The following is a 22,398-nucleotide window of genomic DNA, read 5'->3' as shown; positions in this document are numbered from 1 at the left end:
TTCTTTCTTTCTTTATTTCTTTATTTCTTTCTTTCTTACACACACTTACTCGGCTCGGATTCACAATGGTCCTTGCGTATTATTTGTTGGTGAAATAACATGCTGTCAGTTATAGGGGATATGCTAAATATATAGGTGGTCGTACGTTTCTTTCTAGTTCGAAGGAGAATCGATCGATCTCTCGTCGCGACTCGAGTGTTGTGCTTCGAGTCATGGCCCCCGTGGTCCTGCTCATTCTTTCTCTTTCTTTCTTTCTTTCTTTCTTTCTTTCTTTCACTCTTACTCATTCACGTTAACACGCCAACGACGACGAGAGCATTTTTATAGGGCCTCCTTTCACGAGACAATTCGTACGGACGTCTCACGAAGGAAAAGCACCGCGAGAAAGGGTCCCGGGTTCTCTGTTAATGCCCTTTTTCAATGGAGGATCGATCCTGACGAAGGAAGGGATCCTGATCCAGCGTCTTGAGGTAGCAAGGCTAAACTTTCGCGCTCTATACTATTACCAAAGTTTATTTTTTACTCTCCCACCCATTCAACGATATTCCACAATCGTTCTTTCGATATGTATATGTATTTACGTATATATATATATATATATATGTTTGATTATTTTCAGACGAATAAAATTCCATCATCGCGTTGGTATTCTTGATTTAATGATATTCACTTTTATCGTTGTTTATACAATTAACGAACTTATTGATAATTTAATGTTTTCATATTTCAATTTTGGAATCTCGTTTATCGTTTTAAAATAATTAAAAAAATAAGGAAATAAATTGTAGAACACTTTTATACGAATTTGTGTGACGTATTACTTTCTTTTTTTTTTTTCTTCTTCTTCTTCTTCTACTTCTTTTTTTTTTTCCTTTCCGTTTATGCTCTTCTCATACCTTTATCTTCGATAGGGCCTCCTAATCTAATAAAGCGGCTATTAACCAATAATAACTTAATATATTAACTCTCTCTCTCTCTTTTTTTGTTTTTTCTCTTTCCGAAAAGAGTCTACCTTAATTATATCTCCTTTAATTATATGGGACCAATAGTTAGATCGAATCGGCGTTATTTGATTATCGAATTGGCCACGTCTTATGGCCTGTCGAAGGGGGTGGAGCTGTTTGTTTTAAGACGCTGATGAGGTTCGGTAAAGGAAGAAATTTATCTGCCTCGATCGAGTTTCGTGATCGAATATTTATTCCAAAAAACTTTTAACCCCGTTCCCCCTTCCTCTCGATCTTCCGTCCGAAGAAATTACATAAGACTATATAACACAACCGATAAGAAAGTGTTTCAATGTTTTTCACCAAAAACGAATAAACAATATCGCAGTTTTGATTTCTTAATAATAATTAGACAAAATTTGGTTGTTTTCTCAGTTAAATATTGTGAAAGAAGATATACAAAAGGATCGTTTCCGTGGTGAATCCTTGCAGCTGTGTTACCACATACACGTGTTGCTGCGGCTCGTGTGTGTGCTCTCTCAATATACGTGCGTTATTTTCTAACCTAGCGGTAAGAGACACGTGGCGAGACTTAATTGCAAATTAATCGATCAACAACAAAAAAATACGATCAGTTACTAAGCGTTATCTTATTTCGTTTTATCCTTGACGTTAATTATCGTTAAAGTTGAACATATTTATTTATTCATAAAAAATTTCATTTCACAATGTATCATCAACATTCGTTCATCATCTCTAATATAATCTCATCTATATTATACATCATTATAATACTTAATATCATTCAAATCAAATTGATTATTTTTTTTTAACGATATATATTCTTTATTTAAAATTTACATATTTTGTTGTTTTATTTTTTCTTTAATTTTGAAGTAGTGATACAATTATAATAATAATCCAACGATGATAATACAAGTTTTATTTGTAATATCGACACTTTTTCAGATTATACGCTTCGAGATAATAATCTTGCTGGTCGTGATACTTGCTACCACAAAAATATCTTACTTTCTCTTCTTTTCTGGCGTTCTTTTTTTTCTTTCGAAAAATCGACTATGGGTGAAAGAAGAAGAAGAAGAAAGGGGATAAAGAAAATGTTCGGGGGTTTTTTTTTTTTTGTCGAATTGACTGAGACCGGTCCAGTTAACATTATGACAATCTCCTGCCGGTCGGCAATTACCGGATTACAATGTAACCATACTGGAAGGTGTTAAAACAGGATCACGGGGTCAACGGAGTCGTGGACGCACACCTTTGAGCTTATAACAAGTTGCGAGCGTGGGCGGACGTTGTTCTGCTATTTTCGTCTTAATATCTTGACGGGATAATTTTCTCCCTTTCTCGAATCTCTTCCCTCGGTCGCTTGTCAGACATGATTCGTAATACGACGTTTGCGTTATATCAAATGGTGGTTAGTTAAGTATACACATAATATACAGACACGTATTATATAGTAATATCTTATAATATTATACAGAGAGACATACTACCGAACAAAATTTTTGAATAAACATCAATTAACCATTTGATTGTTATGGACGCATATATGCGTTTGTTAATAGTTGCCAGTTTCGTCTATAAACGTATATACGTATTTGTTAATATGAATATAAAATAATATTGGTTTGAGTCTTGTCAACATGAAAATTATATATAAGAAATCCCCAAAATTGTAATTGTTAAATATTATTTATTATTAAATCTGGATTAATAATATCAATCAATGAAAATATTGGCACTAATAAAAAAACTATTCCGTACGTAAAAAACACTTCAGTTACAAGTATTCAACACTTTAGAGATTATCGTAATATTATATATATACATCTAACCGTACGAGAGTTAAACAATCTACTGAGCATCACCACCTTAATTTGTAAAAGATCTAATATTTGTAGAAAAAAGAAAACAAAGTTTAACGTCTAAAGTATTGTTGCTATTAAAAGCTTATTATTTATTGTACACTGTATATAAAAACATATGCAATAATAAAAATAAAACTTATAGCATGTACGTAAGTGTGTGATGTAAGTGTAGTGTATGTGTATTTAAACTTTTTGCCAGTAATAATCGAAATCTAATATAACCAACCGATTATTTAAAGACAAGAAATATATATATTTTTCTTTTTTCAGAAAAATAAGTTAAATTACATTTATCGTTGATAAATGCGGCGTGTGCATTCACCTCGTGGGTTTTGTTTGGGGCCATGTGTTCGGGCTGTCGGTCAAGGTAAAGTATTATTTGATTTGTAACCGAGAAAGAGTGAAGACCATTCGTCTGTAATAACTGTTCTGCCTCTTCCTCAATATATCTGTTTTGATGGGTCAATGCGCACGTGATCGTACCCGTGAAAGTATGACGCTAAACGATCTACAAAACGAATGGTTTCGTACGTGCGGCACGTGAAGAAGCTCATCCATCGGTTCGACAACTTAAATGCAACCGGTAAAAACCTTTTTGGATATTTTCTACGTCGAGTAAAGGCACCAGTTTCGTTGTTGCCTTTTAACGTCAATATTTTTACATCCAATTATATGAGTAGATATTTCGTCGTAACTCGTACGACTTTTAAATCAAACATTTTCTACTTTTCATTCGTTCTGTTTTCATTTCGTTTCTTATTCGATCCTCTAGTTAACTGACGTAGATATTTTTCTTTTTTTTTTTTTTTTCTTAAAAGATAACTTTCATATTTTCTTTTTCTTTTCTATAAATATAAGTAACAGTTTAGAAAAATCTTATATCATTAGGGATCAGATAAGTTAGTGTGCTTTGGGATACGTTTAGTGGTAAGAATGATGTTTATTGCCACCGATGTCTAGCACCATTAAGGTCTTTTACAGGTGTCAACATTCCTGATGAGACATCGGACACCGTTTTCATTGTGGTTCCTCTCATCAGGGTAACAGGGTGGTCCATCCAGGGCCGCCGTATGCGGGTGTGCAGGTTGTGCCCTGCACATCGGTGTTTTATCGAAGGGGTGCTATGTCGGTACAATAATGTTTATACTTTATATATATATATCAATGCTAAGGTATCTCATGAAATATTAAATATAATAAAAAGAAATAAATTTATTCTTTAAATCATATCGTATTATTTTTATTTAAACAAATGTGTATATTTTATATTAATTTGTTTGAATTTCATTCTCTATTCAATTATCATTCGTATTTAAAGAAAAGATAACATAAAAGTAATAAATAGTTTAAAAGCATATTACAATACATATATGAAATTATTAAGAATTATTTACGTTCTACAATGTGTTTTTAGAACGGTTGACTAATTTATCAGTCATATCTATTGAAAATAATATCTCTTAGGTATATTAAATATTAATGATTTAATTTAAAAATGTTGTGGCGGACAAAGCTCGAAGAATTAATGCGCAAATAATGTATAATAAGAGGATAATTAAATAATTAATTGAAATTAATTATTTTATTCTAATTAAGAAATCTTACTATCATGGAATAAGGGTGTTAAATTTATTTTGCGAACAGGTGATTTTTACCCAAGTGGCGGTCCTGAGTGTTTCAGCCTATCTTTACACGATCTTTCCTTTTTCTTCTTTCGAGATGTTCACAACCTCCGAAAAACCAAGGAAAAAAGTTCTCTGTACAATTTTTCATTAAAGAAAGGGCAAATGACTGCTGTGAAATCGTCCGCATGTAACTCAAGAGAACCTAACGAATTACACGCATTGTGCTTCCCCTTGGGTGACTTCTGTAAAATAAGATGCTCCTTCGACGAGACTAATCTTCGACGTGAATGCATCTTCGAATACGCCTGTGCATACCATCTTTTTCTTCTTTGAAAAACTTTTTGTCCCACCCGTTTCGCACGGGGCGGGGGACAAAAAAAAACTTCGTGATCGTTTTTTAATTTTGTTTTTTTGTTTGTTTTTTTTTTTCTTTTATTTCGTTTTAAATCTCCAAACGAGCAGCTCCCGTGCGAATTTTTGTAAGTATCCTAAGATCGAATATTCAAACCCAACGATAGATCCTTTGGTTATCTGTCGACAGAAATCTGCGTTCTCAGACTGCGAGAATTCTATCGTAGATTTCGTTCTTTCGATAATACGAAAATTAATGTTCGATTTAAAATACTTGATAATTATCTTCTTTTCTTAAATCGAGAGATCTCAAGATCTATGGGAATTCATTTTGTTTCTCTTATTTCTATTTCACTTATAAAAGAAATATTTTAATTATAAAATCATGTACGAATATCTTTTTTCTTTTTTTTTTATTGTTAGAATAAAATTTGTAATACATTTATGATACGATAGTTTCTATTAATATCGCATTAGATGATTCGACGATTAAAACTGTGGGTGGCCAAAGAAGTATAAAAACGTAAACGGAGAACTCGAGAAAATTTTCGTCCTAATGAGGGAAGACCTATAACGCGTGCTACAGTTTGGCTCTTATTTCTTTTTCTTTTTTTTCTTCTTCTTCTTCTTTTTTGGTTCTTCTCCGTTCATTAGCATTAATTAAGCGAGACAAGTTAAGAACGGATACTTGAACAATCTTAATCTATCTTGTATTTTAACGTAATCAGCGTATCTCTTAGCTACTAGATACATCTATTAAATATATAAACCATGGATCACGGTAATAAAAAAAGAAAAAAAAAAAAATACTTAATGATAGAAGTTTAACGACCATCTCTTATATCTTCATTCTAACGATCTATCCGCGGATTTGGGGTATTTTATTTTTTTTAAATTAATATAGTTAGAATCGTTTATTTGACGGACGGCTACGAAATGAAGAAAAAGAAGAAGAAGAAGAAGAATTATTATATTATATATACATAGGTATTGTCTTCCATGGAAGATTCGAAAGCAAATTTAAAATACGGGGTGGTCTTGACCATCGGCAATAAGACAAAGCTTTTCGAAAGAGTGATAAAACCATGTTGCCCGCCCACGGTTCTCAAACGCCCACTAATATTAGTTAGACCAAACGAGCAGTTCTCATCGAAAATTTTACTCTATTAGCATATCAACGATTGTACTAATCGTTTATAAATGCAATATCACATATTATTTTCTATCCATGCATTTATATGATTTATATATAGGATAAGGGTTGGTTGTTCAAATCGTACCCTGTAAGAAACTATACGTAAATTAATCTATGATTTTATACAATTAACAAGAAATCTTTACTGTTTTTCTTAACATTAGTTTCATTTATTTTAAATCATATTCGAAATATCTATACGTTTTAAAATGAAAATTATTTACTATTGAGTACCATTAAGAATACCATTGATATGATATTAAATTAAACATTTCAAAATTACGATTTAAATAGTGATATTAGATAATGGTTTAATGAAATAATGAACTGATCATTTGAACAAACATATGTGAAAGGATAACTGTAAAAGATTACAATGTGAATCAAATAACGAGTTTAATATTTCAATCCATTACCCTTGACACGACTACTTCGTGTTTTACTTCTTGATAATCATCAGTTCATCCCTTAAGCCCTTAAAGCCAACAAAAAAAAAAAAAAGAAAAGAAAAAACGATCCCTTGTTGGTGTCTAATTTTTTTTTTCTTTCCACCGAATGGAAAGTTATTAATGAGGAACAACTTAACACCGAACAAGCATATGTAGTTTTACTCATTGACTATGTATGACATTTCAGAGGGTGACGAAAAAGGAAGACAAAAAAGACGAGAAAAAAAAAACAAAAGAAAGGAAAAAAAAGGAACGAAGGAAGGATCCGCGGATCTTAAAGGTGCCGGTAGTAGAAACGATGGTTCTTTTAAAAAAAGGAAAAATAGGATCTGTAAATTTTTCTTTTCTCTTTAAGTCTCCCTTTATAGTTTATAATCTGATTGTAGTCCTGTCCACGGATGTGAAGAGAGTCAGGTAAATCTTTGCAGTAAGAGAAAAAGAAAGATAGATAAAATGGTGGTGAGAAAGAGGGGTGAGGGAGTGGGGGAGGGAAAAAAAGGACAAGAAAGCAAAAAGTGAAGATGATGATCTTTTGGGTGTCGCCTTTTCGAAAGACCTTCTTCGCACCTATTTCAACGTGTAAAGGCGTTCCTCCTATCGTTGGATCGGATCGGATAGAGGTCTGCGTTGATCCTAAATGGTAGAAATTTTACGGTAAGATTTCACTCTTTTGTTTTTCTCTTTCCTATCCCTTCGCCCTTTTACTATGTCGTATTCGTATCTGGATTTTGAGAACGATAAGACATCGATCTTCGTTTCCTCGAGAACGAGATAAATTTTTTCATGTATTTTCGAGAAGTTTTCTTTTTTTTCTATTTCCTTTTTTTGTGGTTTATCTAAAACAAAACAAAAACAAAAAATAAAACGAAAGAAGCAGTAAAATGTTCACGCGGAAGTCAATTCCTCGTTTTTTCTTTTTTTTTTTCTAACTTGCTTGAATGTAAATCCGAGGCTCTTTCTCTTTCTCTTTCTTTGTTTTTTTTAACGATCGATGATATGGTACCGGAAAGGAAACTCGTTTTCCGTTTAATTTTCTGATATTAAACTTTGGAAAGTCCTTAAAGAAAGGATGGTCATATGTTTTACGTGAGATATAAAACTGTTGGTAGGATTTTTTTAATGGATACCGATATTGCTTTTAGATTTTAAGTATCGTTTTAGTTTAATTTCATCCACAAATGGTTTTTCTGAAACATCTGCGAACGAACGAGACACTCTATAAGTTATATTCGTATTTATCAATTTTTATATTCTCTCTTTTTGATTATTTATTAATATTCTTATAGACAAAAAAAAAAAAACTAAAAGAAAAAAGGAAAATAAAAAACAAATTTCAATCAATCTAACGAAATGAACTCGTATTCTTTCATATGGAAATCGATAAAGGATCGAAAATAGTAGGACCGTTAACTTGATTCCTCTTTCCCATACAGAAGAGTATGGTTGTTGCGTTTAAACGAAATTGGCTTATACTACGGCTTGTCGAATTTATGGCTGCCGCCCAATTTACGACAGAATGCCAGATCGAGCAGGATAAATGCGTAGTTAACCGTACGAGTAAACCAACAAACGCTTTGTGCCATGATACCGGTAGGTGTTCGATGTAATTCCGTTCCAGCCTCCGGAAATGGGCGGCCCCGATATATTTTCGCTTCTCTTACTATCTCCAAATTTCTCTCTTTCTTTCTCCGCCTTCTTCGCACGGCGTCTTTAGCCCCCCCACCCCCTTCCCCANCCCCCCGCCCACGACCACCGTTTTTATCGCATAATTTTTGCGTGAGAACTTAACAAATTTTCTCTTCTTACATAGGATATACGTTAATATCAAACAAACGAATATATGGGCAATATAATGGGAAACACATGGATTATATAAAATGAACTAATTATTTCTAATCGTATTTCTGTCAAATAAATTATTTTCCTTGAGAACTTTGTGTGTCAACAAATTAATTAAGAAAAATAATTCTACAAGTTGTTATTTATTATTCAATTAATTGTTTCTCTCGTGTCCAAAAATAAAATTATTAATGAAAAAGTATTGTAGAGGGAATTTGGACATTCAAAAGAAATAGAACGTTTCGTTTCTTCATTGGGACTTATATTCAGCAACTTAAATCTATAAAGTTAAGCATCTTTTTTGATTTATTTAAGCAGACATACATTTTTCTTGTTATTTATAATATTCACAAAACACTATTACATTTACACTTCGTTAAATCTTGATCCGTTAATTATATTGTATAAATGAGAACGGATTGGTTCGATTTTATTTGACCTATTTGAAAAAATTCGAATCTAGCTAGGGTTAATTATTTTCTTCGAGAAAGATCAATGACGCGTTTCGATATTAGCGACTTCTTTACGTAGGAACGATCGAAAGGGGTGTCACAAAAGGATTCAAAGGTAGTCTAATAAGCGAGAGGGTGAATGTAAGGCACTCGCGAGCTCGAGCTGCACGGGTTGCTTTTTTGAGGGAGGACCAAGCCATATGGAGAGCATACGGCTAGCAGCAGGCTGCACCCGCTCTCCCTCGAGGGTTTAATCTACCGACCGGGCAAACTACCGTCCAAGGAAATCAGGTATCTACCGAACTTCTTCGCCGCGACTTCCTTTCCGCCATTAACGTCTTTATGTTACGTACGTAATAAGTTTCTCTTCTTTCAAGTCTCAATACTAAGTTTGAACTCAGTCATAAAAAGGAAAAAAGAAACAGAAAGAAAGAAAAGAAAAGAAAAGAGTTTAACGATCAAACGTATTACGTGAGTGGTGAGGATAGTTTTGGTAAAGTTATATGCCCTGTTTAACCCGTTGTCGCAAATGACGGCTATAGCCGTCGTGCACATTTTAATTAATAAAAGTACGAAGTGTACTAACGCATACACTTGTTAATTATTAAATAATACATTTAAAAAAAAAGGTACAGCATGTCACAGACAGTATATCAATTGTTTTTTTATGCATTTTCGCATGCCATATCGCTCCGAAATAAAAAAAAGTGTGTTACTGAGTGAGCACGGATCATCAAATTAAAAGTGTACGGTAACGGGTTAATATATACGATTAAAGAAAGAATATCTTTATCTTTATTTTTCATTGGTACCATTTTCTTTCGCGGATTAAATTTTTAAATTGATACGCGTTTTCCCCATCTCCTTATATTATCTCTTTCTCATTATTTCTTCGTCATTTCTCTTATACAAACCGAAGGAAAAGAAGACACGGTCTAGTAGACGATTCGGACTCTTGTCTCTCGCCTGCCAACTGTCCCAGGTGTACGCGTTCGCGAGGAAGAACGTAGAACGGAGGGTGGAGGAGCAGGGGGAGCAGGGGGAGGAGGAGGAGGACGAAGAAGAAGAAGAAGAAGGGCGGCTCAACCGGCCGGAGGACTCGAGGCGTGTGGCTGGCGCGTGCTGCCAGTCCTCGATTCCGATTCCCCGCCCTTAACTTGCTTCCGATCGTTGCTTCTCCTTCGACCTTAACCATCGGACTCTTCCTTCTTCTTCCTCTTTGGTCACGCTTTGAGAACACGCGAGGTACGGCACACACCTCTGCCCCACTCCCACCTTCTTTCCTTTTATTTTCTCTCTCTCTCTCTGTCTCTGTCTATCTTTTTCTTTGATCCCCTTCTACTTCACACTCATGTTCTGCCTGTCATCTTCCGTGTCTTCGATTCGTTTTTATTTTTCTTCGATGTAAGGAACGTTCATTCGACTTAAGAAAATTTTCATCGATTTAATAAATTCGTATTGAGATCATGAGTTACACAAAGTTAAATATTATTTCTTTAACCAACTTTTTTCTTTTCACTTTGGGATGACAAAAAAAATTCATTCTCGAAACGATAATAATTTGTTAATAAATAGGTATCGTAGGGAATTTGGATATTCAAAAGAATTAGAACTTTGTTTGATTAATTGTTAATTCTAGTTCTTTCGAATATCCAAATACCCTACGATACTTATTTATTAATAATTTTATTTTTGGAGACGAGTGAAACAATTAATTGAATAATTTGTTAATTTTTTTTCGTTTATATTGTTCTGTCGTGACTTTGATTACTTTTCGGTTATTATTTTTTGGAGATAATTTATACGCGTTTATGTAAGGCGTAAATCGTTTCGCTTGTTCCTAATCTGTCTGTCTGTTCGGCAATTATGGTAATGCGAGAAGATGTTTTTTTTTTTTGAAGAATTTCTACCTACCTTTAGGGGATATTTTAAAGACGATGATCTTTCGTTGAACAAATTGAATATCCTATAGTCAATTTATTAAATAATATAGGTGATATGAAGAATGATTTGCGTTTTATTTAAAGGATTAAATAAAAACAATAATGATTATTTTTGTCGATATGTGTTTTTTCTTATTATTGAGAAATACGCGACATGGGAGTTTTTGATTATTATGACCTGTTGGTTTTTTTTCTTCTGATTTACGTGCAGACGTTCGTTATTCGGCTACTAGGTTATCGATAATCGATTTTCACCGTGTGTTCGTGTCGAACCCCAGGGTATACTTTAATTCGTAACAATCGAACCACCTGTTATTATAACCTGGCAGCGAACGGTGGTACGAACACTTGACGTTTTCAAAGATTATGCTAATGAATGTTGCGGTTTGCGCGCGAACTATAGACGCCCATGAACCACAAGTGATAATTGACAAATTATATAGGTATATACGTTTCTTTATTCAAGAGTAATGAGCTTCCGATTAGCAATATGATATATTCGGTTTTTATTGTTGAAATTAATCACGTACACACACGTTCGTACGTTATTGATTATTACATTATTTAAATGAATTAATAATAAGATAAATCCGTATTAAAGATAAATAAAAAAAAAAAAATGTTCACGGGAGATTTCTCAATCGTGTGATCTTAACATTTCATCAAAATAAAATAATAATATCAGTGTAATCACGTTTATGGTAGAATAACATAACTCGTGTATATCAGCTTTTAATACACAATTTGTTTCTAGACTCCTCATCGATTCTTCGAATTTCTCGGTGGGGTAAGAGGGGGGGGGGAGAAATAAGGGAGAAGATGAAAGAATAGAAGGAAGGAAAGAAACGAGTTGTACGGTAAAAACGTTATAATACTAATTTGATACTTTCTCATGCCGCGGATCAACAAACGGCTTCGGCACGCGAACTCCAGCTATAGAACGTTTATTCCATTCGAACGGATCGATCATTGGCTCTGAAAAGCGGTTTCTTTGATAGTTTCTAAGGTGCGTTAGCATTTCTATGGGCCAGTCCGAATTGCTGATTACTCGGCGCTTTTGCCAATGAGAAATTGGAGAAATATTTTTTCGTTCCATTCGTGCGAGATAGTTGTTATTGCATTGTGTCGTGCGAGAACCGTTTAGAACGTTTAGTTCCGTTTATCCTGTCTTTCTTGCTGATTCTGACAGTCATTTTCTACTCTGAGGATGGATCGAGACTCGACCAATGCGATCTGTCACGCTGAACAGAAATGATCCTCTTCTATAAGTTCTTTTACCCTCCTAACACACTTTCTAAAAGTATACTTTAATTATTTAACATTTGGTAAATATAATAACAAATAACAAAAACCTCCTTTTTCAGATTCGTAACAAAATAAAAGAAAAGAAAACTTGTAAGATGTATCCCCTTTTAATTATCCCTCTCCTCTCTTGATTTCTACGAAGAAACAAAATAAGAAAATTGTACGTGACGTTAAAAAAGAACAACGTTAATCAGAAAAGGATGGGCGTTTTTATGGGTTTCGGCGAAAGTTACCATCATTCTGGGATACGACCTGGGATCCTAAGATACGACCTTTTGCGTTTCCTCGTCTATTGGAAACCCTTTTTCCGGTATAACCTTCTCTCATCGTCTGCAGGACCAATTGACCGCTCGAAATTTCAACAAATTATTTTCATTTTTCGATCTTTTCCAACCTCATTTCATTTCCTCTGTCACGTACAACTCACGATATATTAGTTTTAACACATTTTCAATGGGCGGGGAAACGATACGAGTTGATCTTTTTCTCACAGTATACGAAATTTTGTTGTTTTTTCAATGACGCACAACGAATTATTGAAATAGGAAGAACATTTTCTTTCCTTTTTCTAAATTTTCTTTTTTTTTAACTTTTTCGTGTGTGTGCGCTACTCGTTTTACGATCGAATTGTTCTTTCACAGAGATTAAGGTTCAAACGAACGCGAACGAAGTTCTTTGTATAATATATTATACGAGACCACACAAGTCGCTTGCACGCGCATTAAATTTTGCATGCAGAATTCGTGAACAATCAACCTGTAACGTTATATTCAATTTTTGCGTTATATATTGAATATTAAGCAGTCCTCGTCGTATCCTGTTGCCCGCTATTTCGAGATCGATAACATTCGCAGAGTATAACGATTTTATGGTTAACGTTTTAATGTGCCTTATTGATTACGCTACTCGTCAGAAAAATAACTATTTTTTGATGATCGAATTTAAACTTCATTCTCAGAACTTCAAAATCCATAGAAAATCATACGATCATTTTATTTTTAACATTGAAGTATACAATTTATAAGCGTTTAGTTAATTATCTGATTATCAAAATTCTGCAATAATTGTATCAATTACATTTTTTACTATTCACATTATTTCATATCAATTATTTCAAACCTATTATAATCAGTTGAATTAGATTCTAATTAGAATAAACAAAATTATATTCAATTAGATCATTGTGTAATGGTATAATAATGATTAAAACTCGATAAGATATTAACCGTATAAATAATGCTACGTCCACGCTATTGAAGTATATTCAACTGTTCAGGTATACGGAGTCGTGTCGGAGACTTTAACGCTGGGTTGGAACATGTTGGAAAACTCATTTGACTCGAACACTATCATAATAACGAGCGACGTGTATCAGAGCGGTAACCCCTTCATTTCTAAACTATGATAAACTACTGCTTCTTCCATCTCCCGGAATTTGACTCCATGATTTATGCTAATACAATGGACCTACCCCAAACTAACCCATGCTAAACGCTCTATTAGGGTTAAGTTAATTACGACTACCTTCTGCGGCTCTAACCAACAACGATCGTTACTATATTAGAATACATATATTATGTCCGTAATGATGTTGAAGATTTTTATTTTATTTTCATCTTACAATTAGATTTTTTTTTCTAATCTTAAATCGTCATGCCTTGTGTGGCCACGCGTCGCGGTGTGTAAATTGGTCATACTGTTTTGCTTTTAAAACAAAAAATGACTTTTCATAATAATTCAATTCTCTTTTCTTTCTCTTTCTAATGAAATATTCGTGTGTATTTATTTATTTTTTCTAATTATACAAAAGTATTTCTGCGAACTAAAATGTAGGTGTACAATAGAAAGTTAGGTAGTTCCTTTTAGAAAAATTAAAAAAGAAAAAAAAAAGAAAACTTTTTAGGGTAGCTGTTAAAAAGGTAGACGTATATTATCAAAAATTGAGGTCTATCGGTGTCTCCAAACGCAAGCACGTCCGGTGGTGACCACCAAAGTGAATATCCCCGTCGGCGCCTCTTTTCCAGCTAGGACGACCGATTATGGACAATAACTTTATTTCATGGTGAAATTATTTTCTTTTCCCCCATCGTCCATCGTTGTTCACCATTTGCTGCCCCGTCTGATCGCGTCACGTTGCCGCCTAGTTATTTGAGCATATACCGATACGCCATTTTTAGGTTGGGTGTAATCGCTAATAGTCCGAAACTTTCAGGGAAAAATAGAACAACAGTTCACAAACGAGGTATCATCCTATTTTAAAAGAGGTTACGACTTTTCTCTACCGAATCGACCACCCCTATCAACCGACAAACGATTTGTTGTTTCTTAACTTTGTTGGTTTTTATGATTTCAAAGAACGCGTGTGCCTATATTTCTAAACCACAAGATTGACTTTTTATGATCAACATTGAGACATGGCTGGCTGTGTAACATGATCGTGTGTCAATAACACGTTGAACTATCTCATTTTATAGCTATACAAGCTAGACCAATTTGTTCTAGAATCGTTTAACGAAAACAACGAAAATGTGGTCGAAAATCTCAATGATCTTCCATTTAAAAGTACCGTAAACAAGAAAAAATGATCGTTCATGTAATAAAATATGAGAAGAAATGATATACGCGCATGTCAATTGACAAATAACCTAATGTACCTGGTGACTTGTTCAATTCACCAAATTTCTATCTCGTTAGATAAGTAACGAAAAAATATATCTAACTAATTATCCAAAAAAATAATCCGCTTGAAAGGATCGCTTCGAAAATTCCTGTCTTTTTTTTTTTTCACAAGATAGTCGTGAAATATAGTCTCCACCTGTCGAAAGTGTTCATTATTATCATAGTTAGGCTAACTATGGTTCTGAAAAACACGCAGGAAGGATACATATGTAGTTGCTCGTAACGACACGTCGAAATCGCGACTGTTATATTGTTCTGAAAACGAACCTAGACACCTTTTCGATGTATCTCGTGCCGAAAATAAGATTCCCTTTTCGGTTCTCTGTTATTTATCAATCTCGATTGGTTGTAAGAGTCTCCCGTTTATTGTTTACTATCCGTCACGTTATTAGTAGGTTCACATCACCGACAAGACACGGAGAGAAGAAACTTGGAAGACGCAAACTGACCCTACGATTCTTCTTATTCTTATTCTTCGTTTCTTATTCTACCTTCATCTTCTTTTACTTCTTCTTCTCATTTTCGATGAAAGATAATTCGAAAACATCGCATAGTAGCACGCTTGTTGATCTTTAACAACGTATAACGATGGCTCCCGCGACGGCGAACCGCACCTCGAAGGACAAAATGAGGAATTTCAAAGCGGAACCGGATAATGCGATAATTGTATTCCGAGAATCAGCGTGGCACGCATTCTCCTTAACAGACTATCTCTCCTTTTTCAAAGTTTCTTTCTATTCCATCCTCTTTTTCATCGTCCGTCTGACACGACAGTAGACACGGCATGGATGAAACTATAACTGCTCCAATAAGACGAGAGTTAATTTGTTCTCGTGTCAAATAACACACCTCGTCTATTTTCCTATCTTTTAGATAACACGAAATTCATTTCTCGGAATATAGGTATGATTCATTAGTTTTAATTAAATATTAACAATACAATCTCATATTAAATATCATATATAAATAATAAAATGATATTTATTGATCGACAAATTTTATTATTGAGGTATACCGGTTCTTAAAAATTGTTCATTGTCGATTGATAGAAAAATTGAGAACCCTTATTCGATTAAGAACTATTGATCTTATTCCCCTTGTGATATTTCTGGTCGGACGTGTTCGTGTGTTTTTAAAATCACGTGTATTTCAGGGCCATATCGTCATGTTAGTCTTGATGAATTATTGATGAGATGGGTAAATTCGTCAAGCGATGGAAGATCACAACCGTAGGAAAATAAAGGAGGAGTTTAGAGATGGACTAAAGGAAAACTAGAAATAAATGTTAATTCTTCGAAATATATCCAGGCAATCCGTTTTGATTTAGAATTTTTACACGATACCCATTACATCTCTATTGACCATCAATGCATATTCATGGACACATAATGTAGATCTTTTGTAAAGGTATAAATGGCAAAGATTGACTTCGTGGAGGGCCGAAAGTTAATGCGTCATACAGCGCACTCATAAATTAGATCTACTTGGCGGGTAACATGTTATTTGCCACCGAGCTCCACAAATGAGTTCACTTTGTATTTAATTACTGGACTCACGCCCAGGGCGTATCACCATGCCCAGACCCACCTCGGTTCGAACCGTTTCCAACAGTGTTCACCTTCTCATCATTTTCTCTTCCACCATCTTTTATCTATCTATCTCTTTTTCATCTTGCAAGATTTCTTTTTTCTTCCTTTCTCGTTTTATATTTCTCATCGCAATTTAAACCCGAAATATAAGAGAGTCAAAATGTAACATTTGAAAAGATAACAAATTTGACAATATTTTCAGATTAATTGTGACAATATTATATATTATAAATTTTCTAACGTATTATTACAATTGTTAATCATTTGTAGTTATCAGAAAGTTTTATTTCAAAATACAAATCTATTTGTTATTATTCTTATTGTTAGATTAGAGAGGGTGGGTGGATGTTGAAAATGTCGGATCTTTTGGATGAATTCGAGCGAGCTAAATCGATGGGTATGTCAGAACGGAGCGGGTTGAGCGAATGTGTTAGGTCTGGAAGCAGCCAGGTAGATGAGAAAGGTGGGTGAAGTTATAGGTATACGGGATAAGGGCAAGCGGTGGGACTTACGTCTTGTGGTCCTAATTATTGGTTCCGGCACGATTCCATTCCATTCCATTCCATTCCAAAATACGAGATGATATTAAATGAAACCGATCGATTTTCGTATCACGCCTGTCCAAGCAGAAAGATAGATTCTCGCGAAAGGTTTTACGAATAAATGAAATCGATTCGAGAAAATAAACTAAAAAAAGAAAAATCAACCAACTTATTTTGTTGTTCACTTAAGAAGCTCGTTTCTTACTACCATCCCTTAAGGTATCGGTTTACTTATATCCAAGTCGACAAGGTACTAGGAAGAGTTGCAAGAGTTCGCGAAGAAAGATAAGAAAGAAAATAAGAAAACAAAAAAAATATATATAGGAATAAAGTAACAGTTATCGTGTGGACAAATCGCCATGGGGTTTTTCGTAGGACCCTTGGTCGCTCTCGTTGAAGGTGTACGAAGAAGGAGTACGAAAGGTTTTTAAGTAGAGGATTATCGTTTCACTACTTAGGAAGAATTTTAGGACGGCGTTTCGGACGATCTCGAAATCCAAGACGACACGGCCGTGTGTCCCCCCCTCCCCCTCCCCCCTCCCCGAAGGGGAATGACAGAGAGAGATCGGATTACCTCGAGACCACCTTCGTGCTCGCCGCAAACTTTATCCTACCTGTTTTCGCTAATTGAGCGAGTAAAGATGTAACTGGACCTTACGCCCCTAAGGTATTTGCACCCTTTTTGCAAGATACGATCCTCGTTTATCCACTAAACTCGGTGAACGCAAGAGATGGACCTATGCCCTGTGGCTTGGTCCCAGACTGTGAGCACCGAATTCTTCGGAGGCAGATTTCAACCGATTTATTAATACCCACAATTCTTATCTTACGCTACCAGAAATTGTTAAATAATGACGGATAACTTTTCAATTTTTTTTTATTTTTTTCAAATATCCAATTTTTTTTTTTTAACGAAATTTATGCCGACAAAAAATTGACGTAGTTAATTTAATCGACAAGTTTAATAAAAATAATAATAACAATGAGATTTAACACAAAATATTATATCATTAAACATTTATTATTTATTATTTTAAATGATCATATTGATATAAAATAAATTATCATAATTATATCACATTTTGTTTGGTAAATGTAAATAAATAATTCGATTGGTCTTTATCGAAGTGAGAAAACGATCTGTAGAGACCGTGAGAATTTCACGCGAAGAATTTCATCGAGAGTCACACGATCTATGCAACGAGTAACGAAGAAGATTCCGAAGGAGAGATGGCTCCCTAACACAGAAAAAGTGGGAGGGGGAGAGAGGGAGGCAGAGAGAGAGAGAGAGAGGTGGATAAACTTTCCCAGAGAACGAAGGCAAAGGCTATACTACACTACCGATCGTTCTTTCTTTCTCATCCCTTCTTGTGTAGCCGTTGTAGGCGCCGGGCAACCTGTTGCGGTAACCGTCCGGGGTACACCGGGCCTGGTCCCCGCTTAAGAGCTCACTAAAAACGTGGTGGTAATGTTGGACGGTCTCCGATTGGTTCCGCGGCACGTGCTCCTCGAGGGTGCCTGCTCCTCGAACGCATAAAGTCTCTGGCGTGCTTCTACCAGAGTTCAGAAACACTCCGAGAGCCGACTCGGCGTGTACGCGTTTAAAACTACCGAAAAACCATTCTGATTTCTCGTGTATGATATATATTAATCTTTTCTAATGGTGTAATAATAAAACCGTAAGAAAAAAATTACAAAGAGATTTAAACTGTTAATCTTACAATTAGATTGACAATTATATTTATCAATAGAAGAGATTTAAATATAGTGCAAATCATTAATATCAAAACCGAAAAAAAAGAGCATTCATTAAAGTGTAACATATAATACTGATTCTCTCGTGCGATGGAACTTCAAGAGATGTTTCGTTATGGGTATATGTATCCACCTCGCGAGAACAAAGTTGGATCCTGTACTTACTTGGAATTACCGAATTACACGAGTTACACGGGCAAAACAAAATCAGGTTTGCCTCCAGTGAGCACTTTGGCAGTACCTCGTTGCGTAATATACGAAAGTTATAGAAACGATGATTGGCATACTCCGAGTCCTACGACAAGTTTACGATCTGTTAGTCCTGCTACGACACTTTCTTCGGAATCGGAGACTAATGTAACCGGTGCACCCTCCTATCATCTTTTGTCTGGAGCAACGGAAGATCAAAAATATACGAATAAGAGAATAAATAATGGTACTGATTGTATCGTTGTTGGGAAAACGCGATCATCGCGTTTGGATACCGTTGAACTTGGAGAAGAATTAGATGTGGATGCTGATGGGGACACTGAACAAGATAAGACTCAATCCTGTCATGGAAGTGTCGTTAGCAACTCGAGTAGTCTTTCCGATCGAACAATGGATGCCGATAGTGAAGACGACGAAGAAATGAGCGATGGTCCTGATTCGTCTGGTAATCCTACTTCTTCTGGACGTGACGCAAGAAGACGTGGCAAATACGTTAGTTCTACAACGGTTAAAAAACGAAGATTAGCTGCTAATGCCAGAGAAAGAAGACGAATGCAAAATCTTAATAAAGCTTTCGACAGGCTTAGAGCTTATTTACCTTCCCTTGGAAATGATAGACAATTATCTAAATACGAGACACTTCAGATGGCACAATCTTACATAACTGCACTTTACGATCTTTTACAATAACGATCGTTTGACAGGAGTTGCTTTATCTTAAGCTTCTTTTCGAATCATTAACAGAATTGATGTTTCTAAGATCAATCGAAAAAAATCGATTCACTTATAGTGACAAACACAAAAATATCAGTATTATTTTGAACAATAGGGTATCGAACGATAAACAAATTATTATTTTTAGAAATGAGACCACGTAAGGAAAAATATCACGTGAGACCTTTTCTGGAAATATCAATCATATCCTCTGTACATATAATAATCCACCGATAATTTGTATATTTTGTATATGATAATTTAATTAATTAAGCGATAAATAATATTAATTAAACGTTGTATCATATAGCGTTATATATAATTTATTGTAATTTAGATAAGTGACAAAGAAGAACAAAGTGATATTTTTTCGAATAAAACATTTTGCAGATAAATCTATTTCATACCGTTTCCAGAACTTCCCTTCCCCCCCCCACACCACCCCGCCCGCTTCTTTTATTATCATCCGAATAAATTTGACACAGAGTATCAATCGAAGAAAATTAATTGGAAACAAATTTGCGGATACAATTTAATGAATTTTGGGATAATTTAAGGATGATTATTATTGGTCAAAAGAAGGAACATCATCGTCATCGGTGGTCCGGTCGTCATTTGAAACCAGCGCGACACTTTGGTGCCCGGTTTCCTCGCAATTTGAGAACCTGCAGCCTTCTCTTCCTACAACGATGACGATGACTCCTTTTTCACTCGCTTTTTCTCTCTCTCTCTCTCTTACACTTTCTATATCCTTTCGCAAAAAGAAAAAAAAATATCACTCTTTCTCAAGATATTCAAATTTTCGAAGTATCATTAGTATCTATCGCTTAAACGAATCTACGAAGGTCTAAGGTCTTCTTCTAACAAAACTTCAGACTGATCTCGTAACACGATCTTACGTGATTCTGACGAATTATATCGAACCAATGATATTCTTCGATCCCTATCTAACAAGATTTAAGATACCTGGTATATATCAAAGTTAATTTCTAATTTTGATTTGAGAGAGAAACCCGTGAAAAGTTGATTTTTAACCAAACTCGTTAATATCTCACATATTGTAATTTAATAATAATATTTTAAATATTTAATACAATTATTTAATAATCATTATACACCTTTTACTATTAGAGATGGTTCGGTAAACGATAATAACGGTATCGATAAAATTTACTGCACTAGGAAGTCAATGAGTAATTTCACACACACACACACACACACGAGAGAAGATATAAATTAAACGAAATGATAGTCCCGTAATTTTGAAAAGCATTGAAAATTACCATCCAAATGAGTTACTACGCGGGAAGTCGTTCATATTCTCCTTTTACATGAAACTACTGCTGCACTTATCTTATCTCTCTCTCTCTCTCTGTTTCTCTTGAAGAAATTTTTGAAGTAAAAAGTAAAATTTGTTATAACTCTGATAGAAGAATATAATTATCTTTGAGTATTCCGTCTGGCCTTACTATAAATCATTAAATGAATATTTATGATATATGTATTCGTAAGAAATGATAAATAATTTTTAGGAATATCATCTATGCACATATACTTTGATTATATTTAACATTTTACGGCACACAAATCGGAAAAGAAAATCTTTCGTAATACGTCTCTACACTCGACTTCAAAGGTTGAAACTTGGTTGTTCCGATAAATCGGGTTGCTATTCGATGTGACCATCAAACGTTTGAGTAAGAATATCGGACCACCCTGCCTAGCGACGATCCCACAGCCGTGAGCTTCAAATTGAACGATCGATCTTACCGAGAATGAAAAAAAAAAACAAGAAAACAAAAGAAATTAAAAATAACAAAATAAAAAAATAAACTGAACGAGAGAGAGAAAGATATTCTGCGCGAGTTTGTCGCGCGAGAGAATAGCGGCTTGTTGTACGTCCTCGTCGGAAGTCGACTGATTTATATGTGCACCGAAAATCGGTCGCTTTGTAATACTCGGCCGAACGTATAAACGGACGTGCACCGTTTTCGTTCATCCCCTTCTTTACATTTTGTATTTTTATTTAATTTCTTTGTTTTTTTTTCTTTTTCTTTCAATTCTTTCCCTTATAGATTTGTCCGTTCTCCGTTTACCGCGAAACGAGACAGACTCTCAGCATGACAGTTGAAATCGAATAGAGGAACTGTTCTTCCAACGTCTATAATGGAAAATTTAAACGATCTGAAGAAAAAAAAAATATCTTACTAGACGTATATATAAGACAATTAATTATTCGTATATATTTGAGGTTATATTTGTTTTGGCGCGTTAACGAGACGATGCGCGCGCAACAGCGACATGAAATTAACATCATGAAGTTAGCCGATAAATCTTATTCAAGATATTTATTTATATATTTAAAAAAACTCACTTTTCTCGAGATTTCTTTAATAAACATCGTGTTTCGAAAATTTTGAAAATACTTGTTTCATTGACAAAAGAAAAATAAAGAAATTCTATAGCGAAGTGAGATAGAAATTTTCGATTGACTTCACTCGATAAAATCAGATACATCCGAAATTCTTAAAGAGGTGAATAAGAAAGAAGAAGAAAAGAGAGAGAAGACGTATACACAGAAAGATAGACAAACAAACAAACAAACAAACGAACGAAAGGAAGAAAGAACGAACACACAGGTGCGGTGATGGGGGTAGAGATTCTGTTGAATACGCGCCACCGACAAATTTCAACGGACCGATTATATTTATCGCTTGATCCCGAGCAGGAGATTACATTATTCCGATGTTTAATGCGTTACGCCTTAATGCCGGTCCACCTCCTCCTCATTCTTCCGAGACGAGACGACGTTAGGTATTCGTTGAAAGTTTCAAGCTACTCGTGCAGGCGTGCTTAACTTAAAAACCGCTTCTCAAATAAAGCAATCTCCACGATCAGACAACGATGCGGCGTCGTT

General features: G+C 34.7%; 1 protein-coding gene across 1 annotated transcript; it reads left to right on the top strand.

The window, feature by feature from the left end:
- The first annotated feature begins 18,647 nt into the window (after window positions 1-18,647).
- LOC106786322 lies at window positions 18,648-19,457 on the top strand. The gene has a single exon (XM_014747556.1). The coding sequence runs from the start codon at window positions 18,648-18,650 to the stop codon at window positions 19,455-19,457; it is 810 nt and encodes a 269-aa protein (XP_014603042.1).
- Window positions 19,458-22,398: the final 2,941 nt, after the last annotated feature.

This window comes from Polistes canadensis, unplaced genomic scaffold (assembly GCF_001313835.1).
Source record: "Polistes canadensis isolate GaletaPanama2010 unplaced genomic scaffold, ASM131383v1 scaffold_72, whole genome shotgun sequence".
Classification (NCBI taxonomy): domain Eukaryota; kingdom Metazoa; phylum Arthropoda; class Insecta; order Hymenoptera; family Vespidae; genus Polistes; species Polistes canadensis.
The sequence above is the reverse complement of the archived record's forward strand: the minus strand, read 5'-3'. Positions and strand labels throughout refer to the sequence as shown.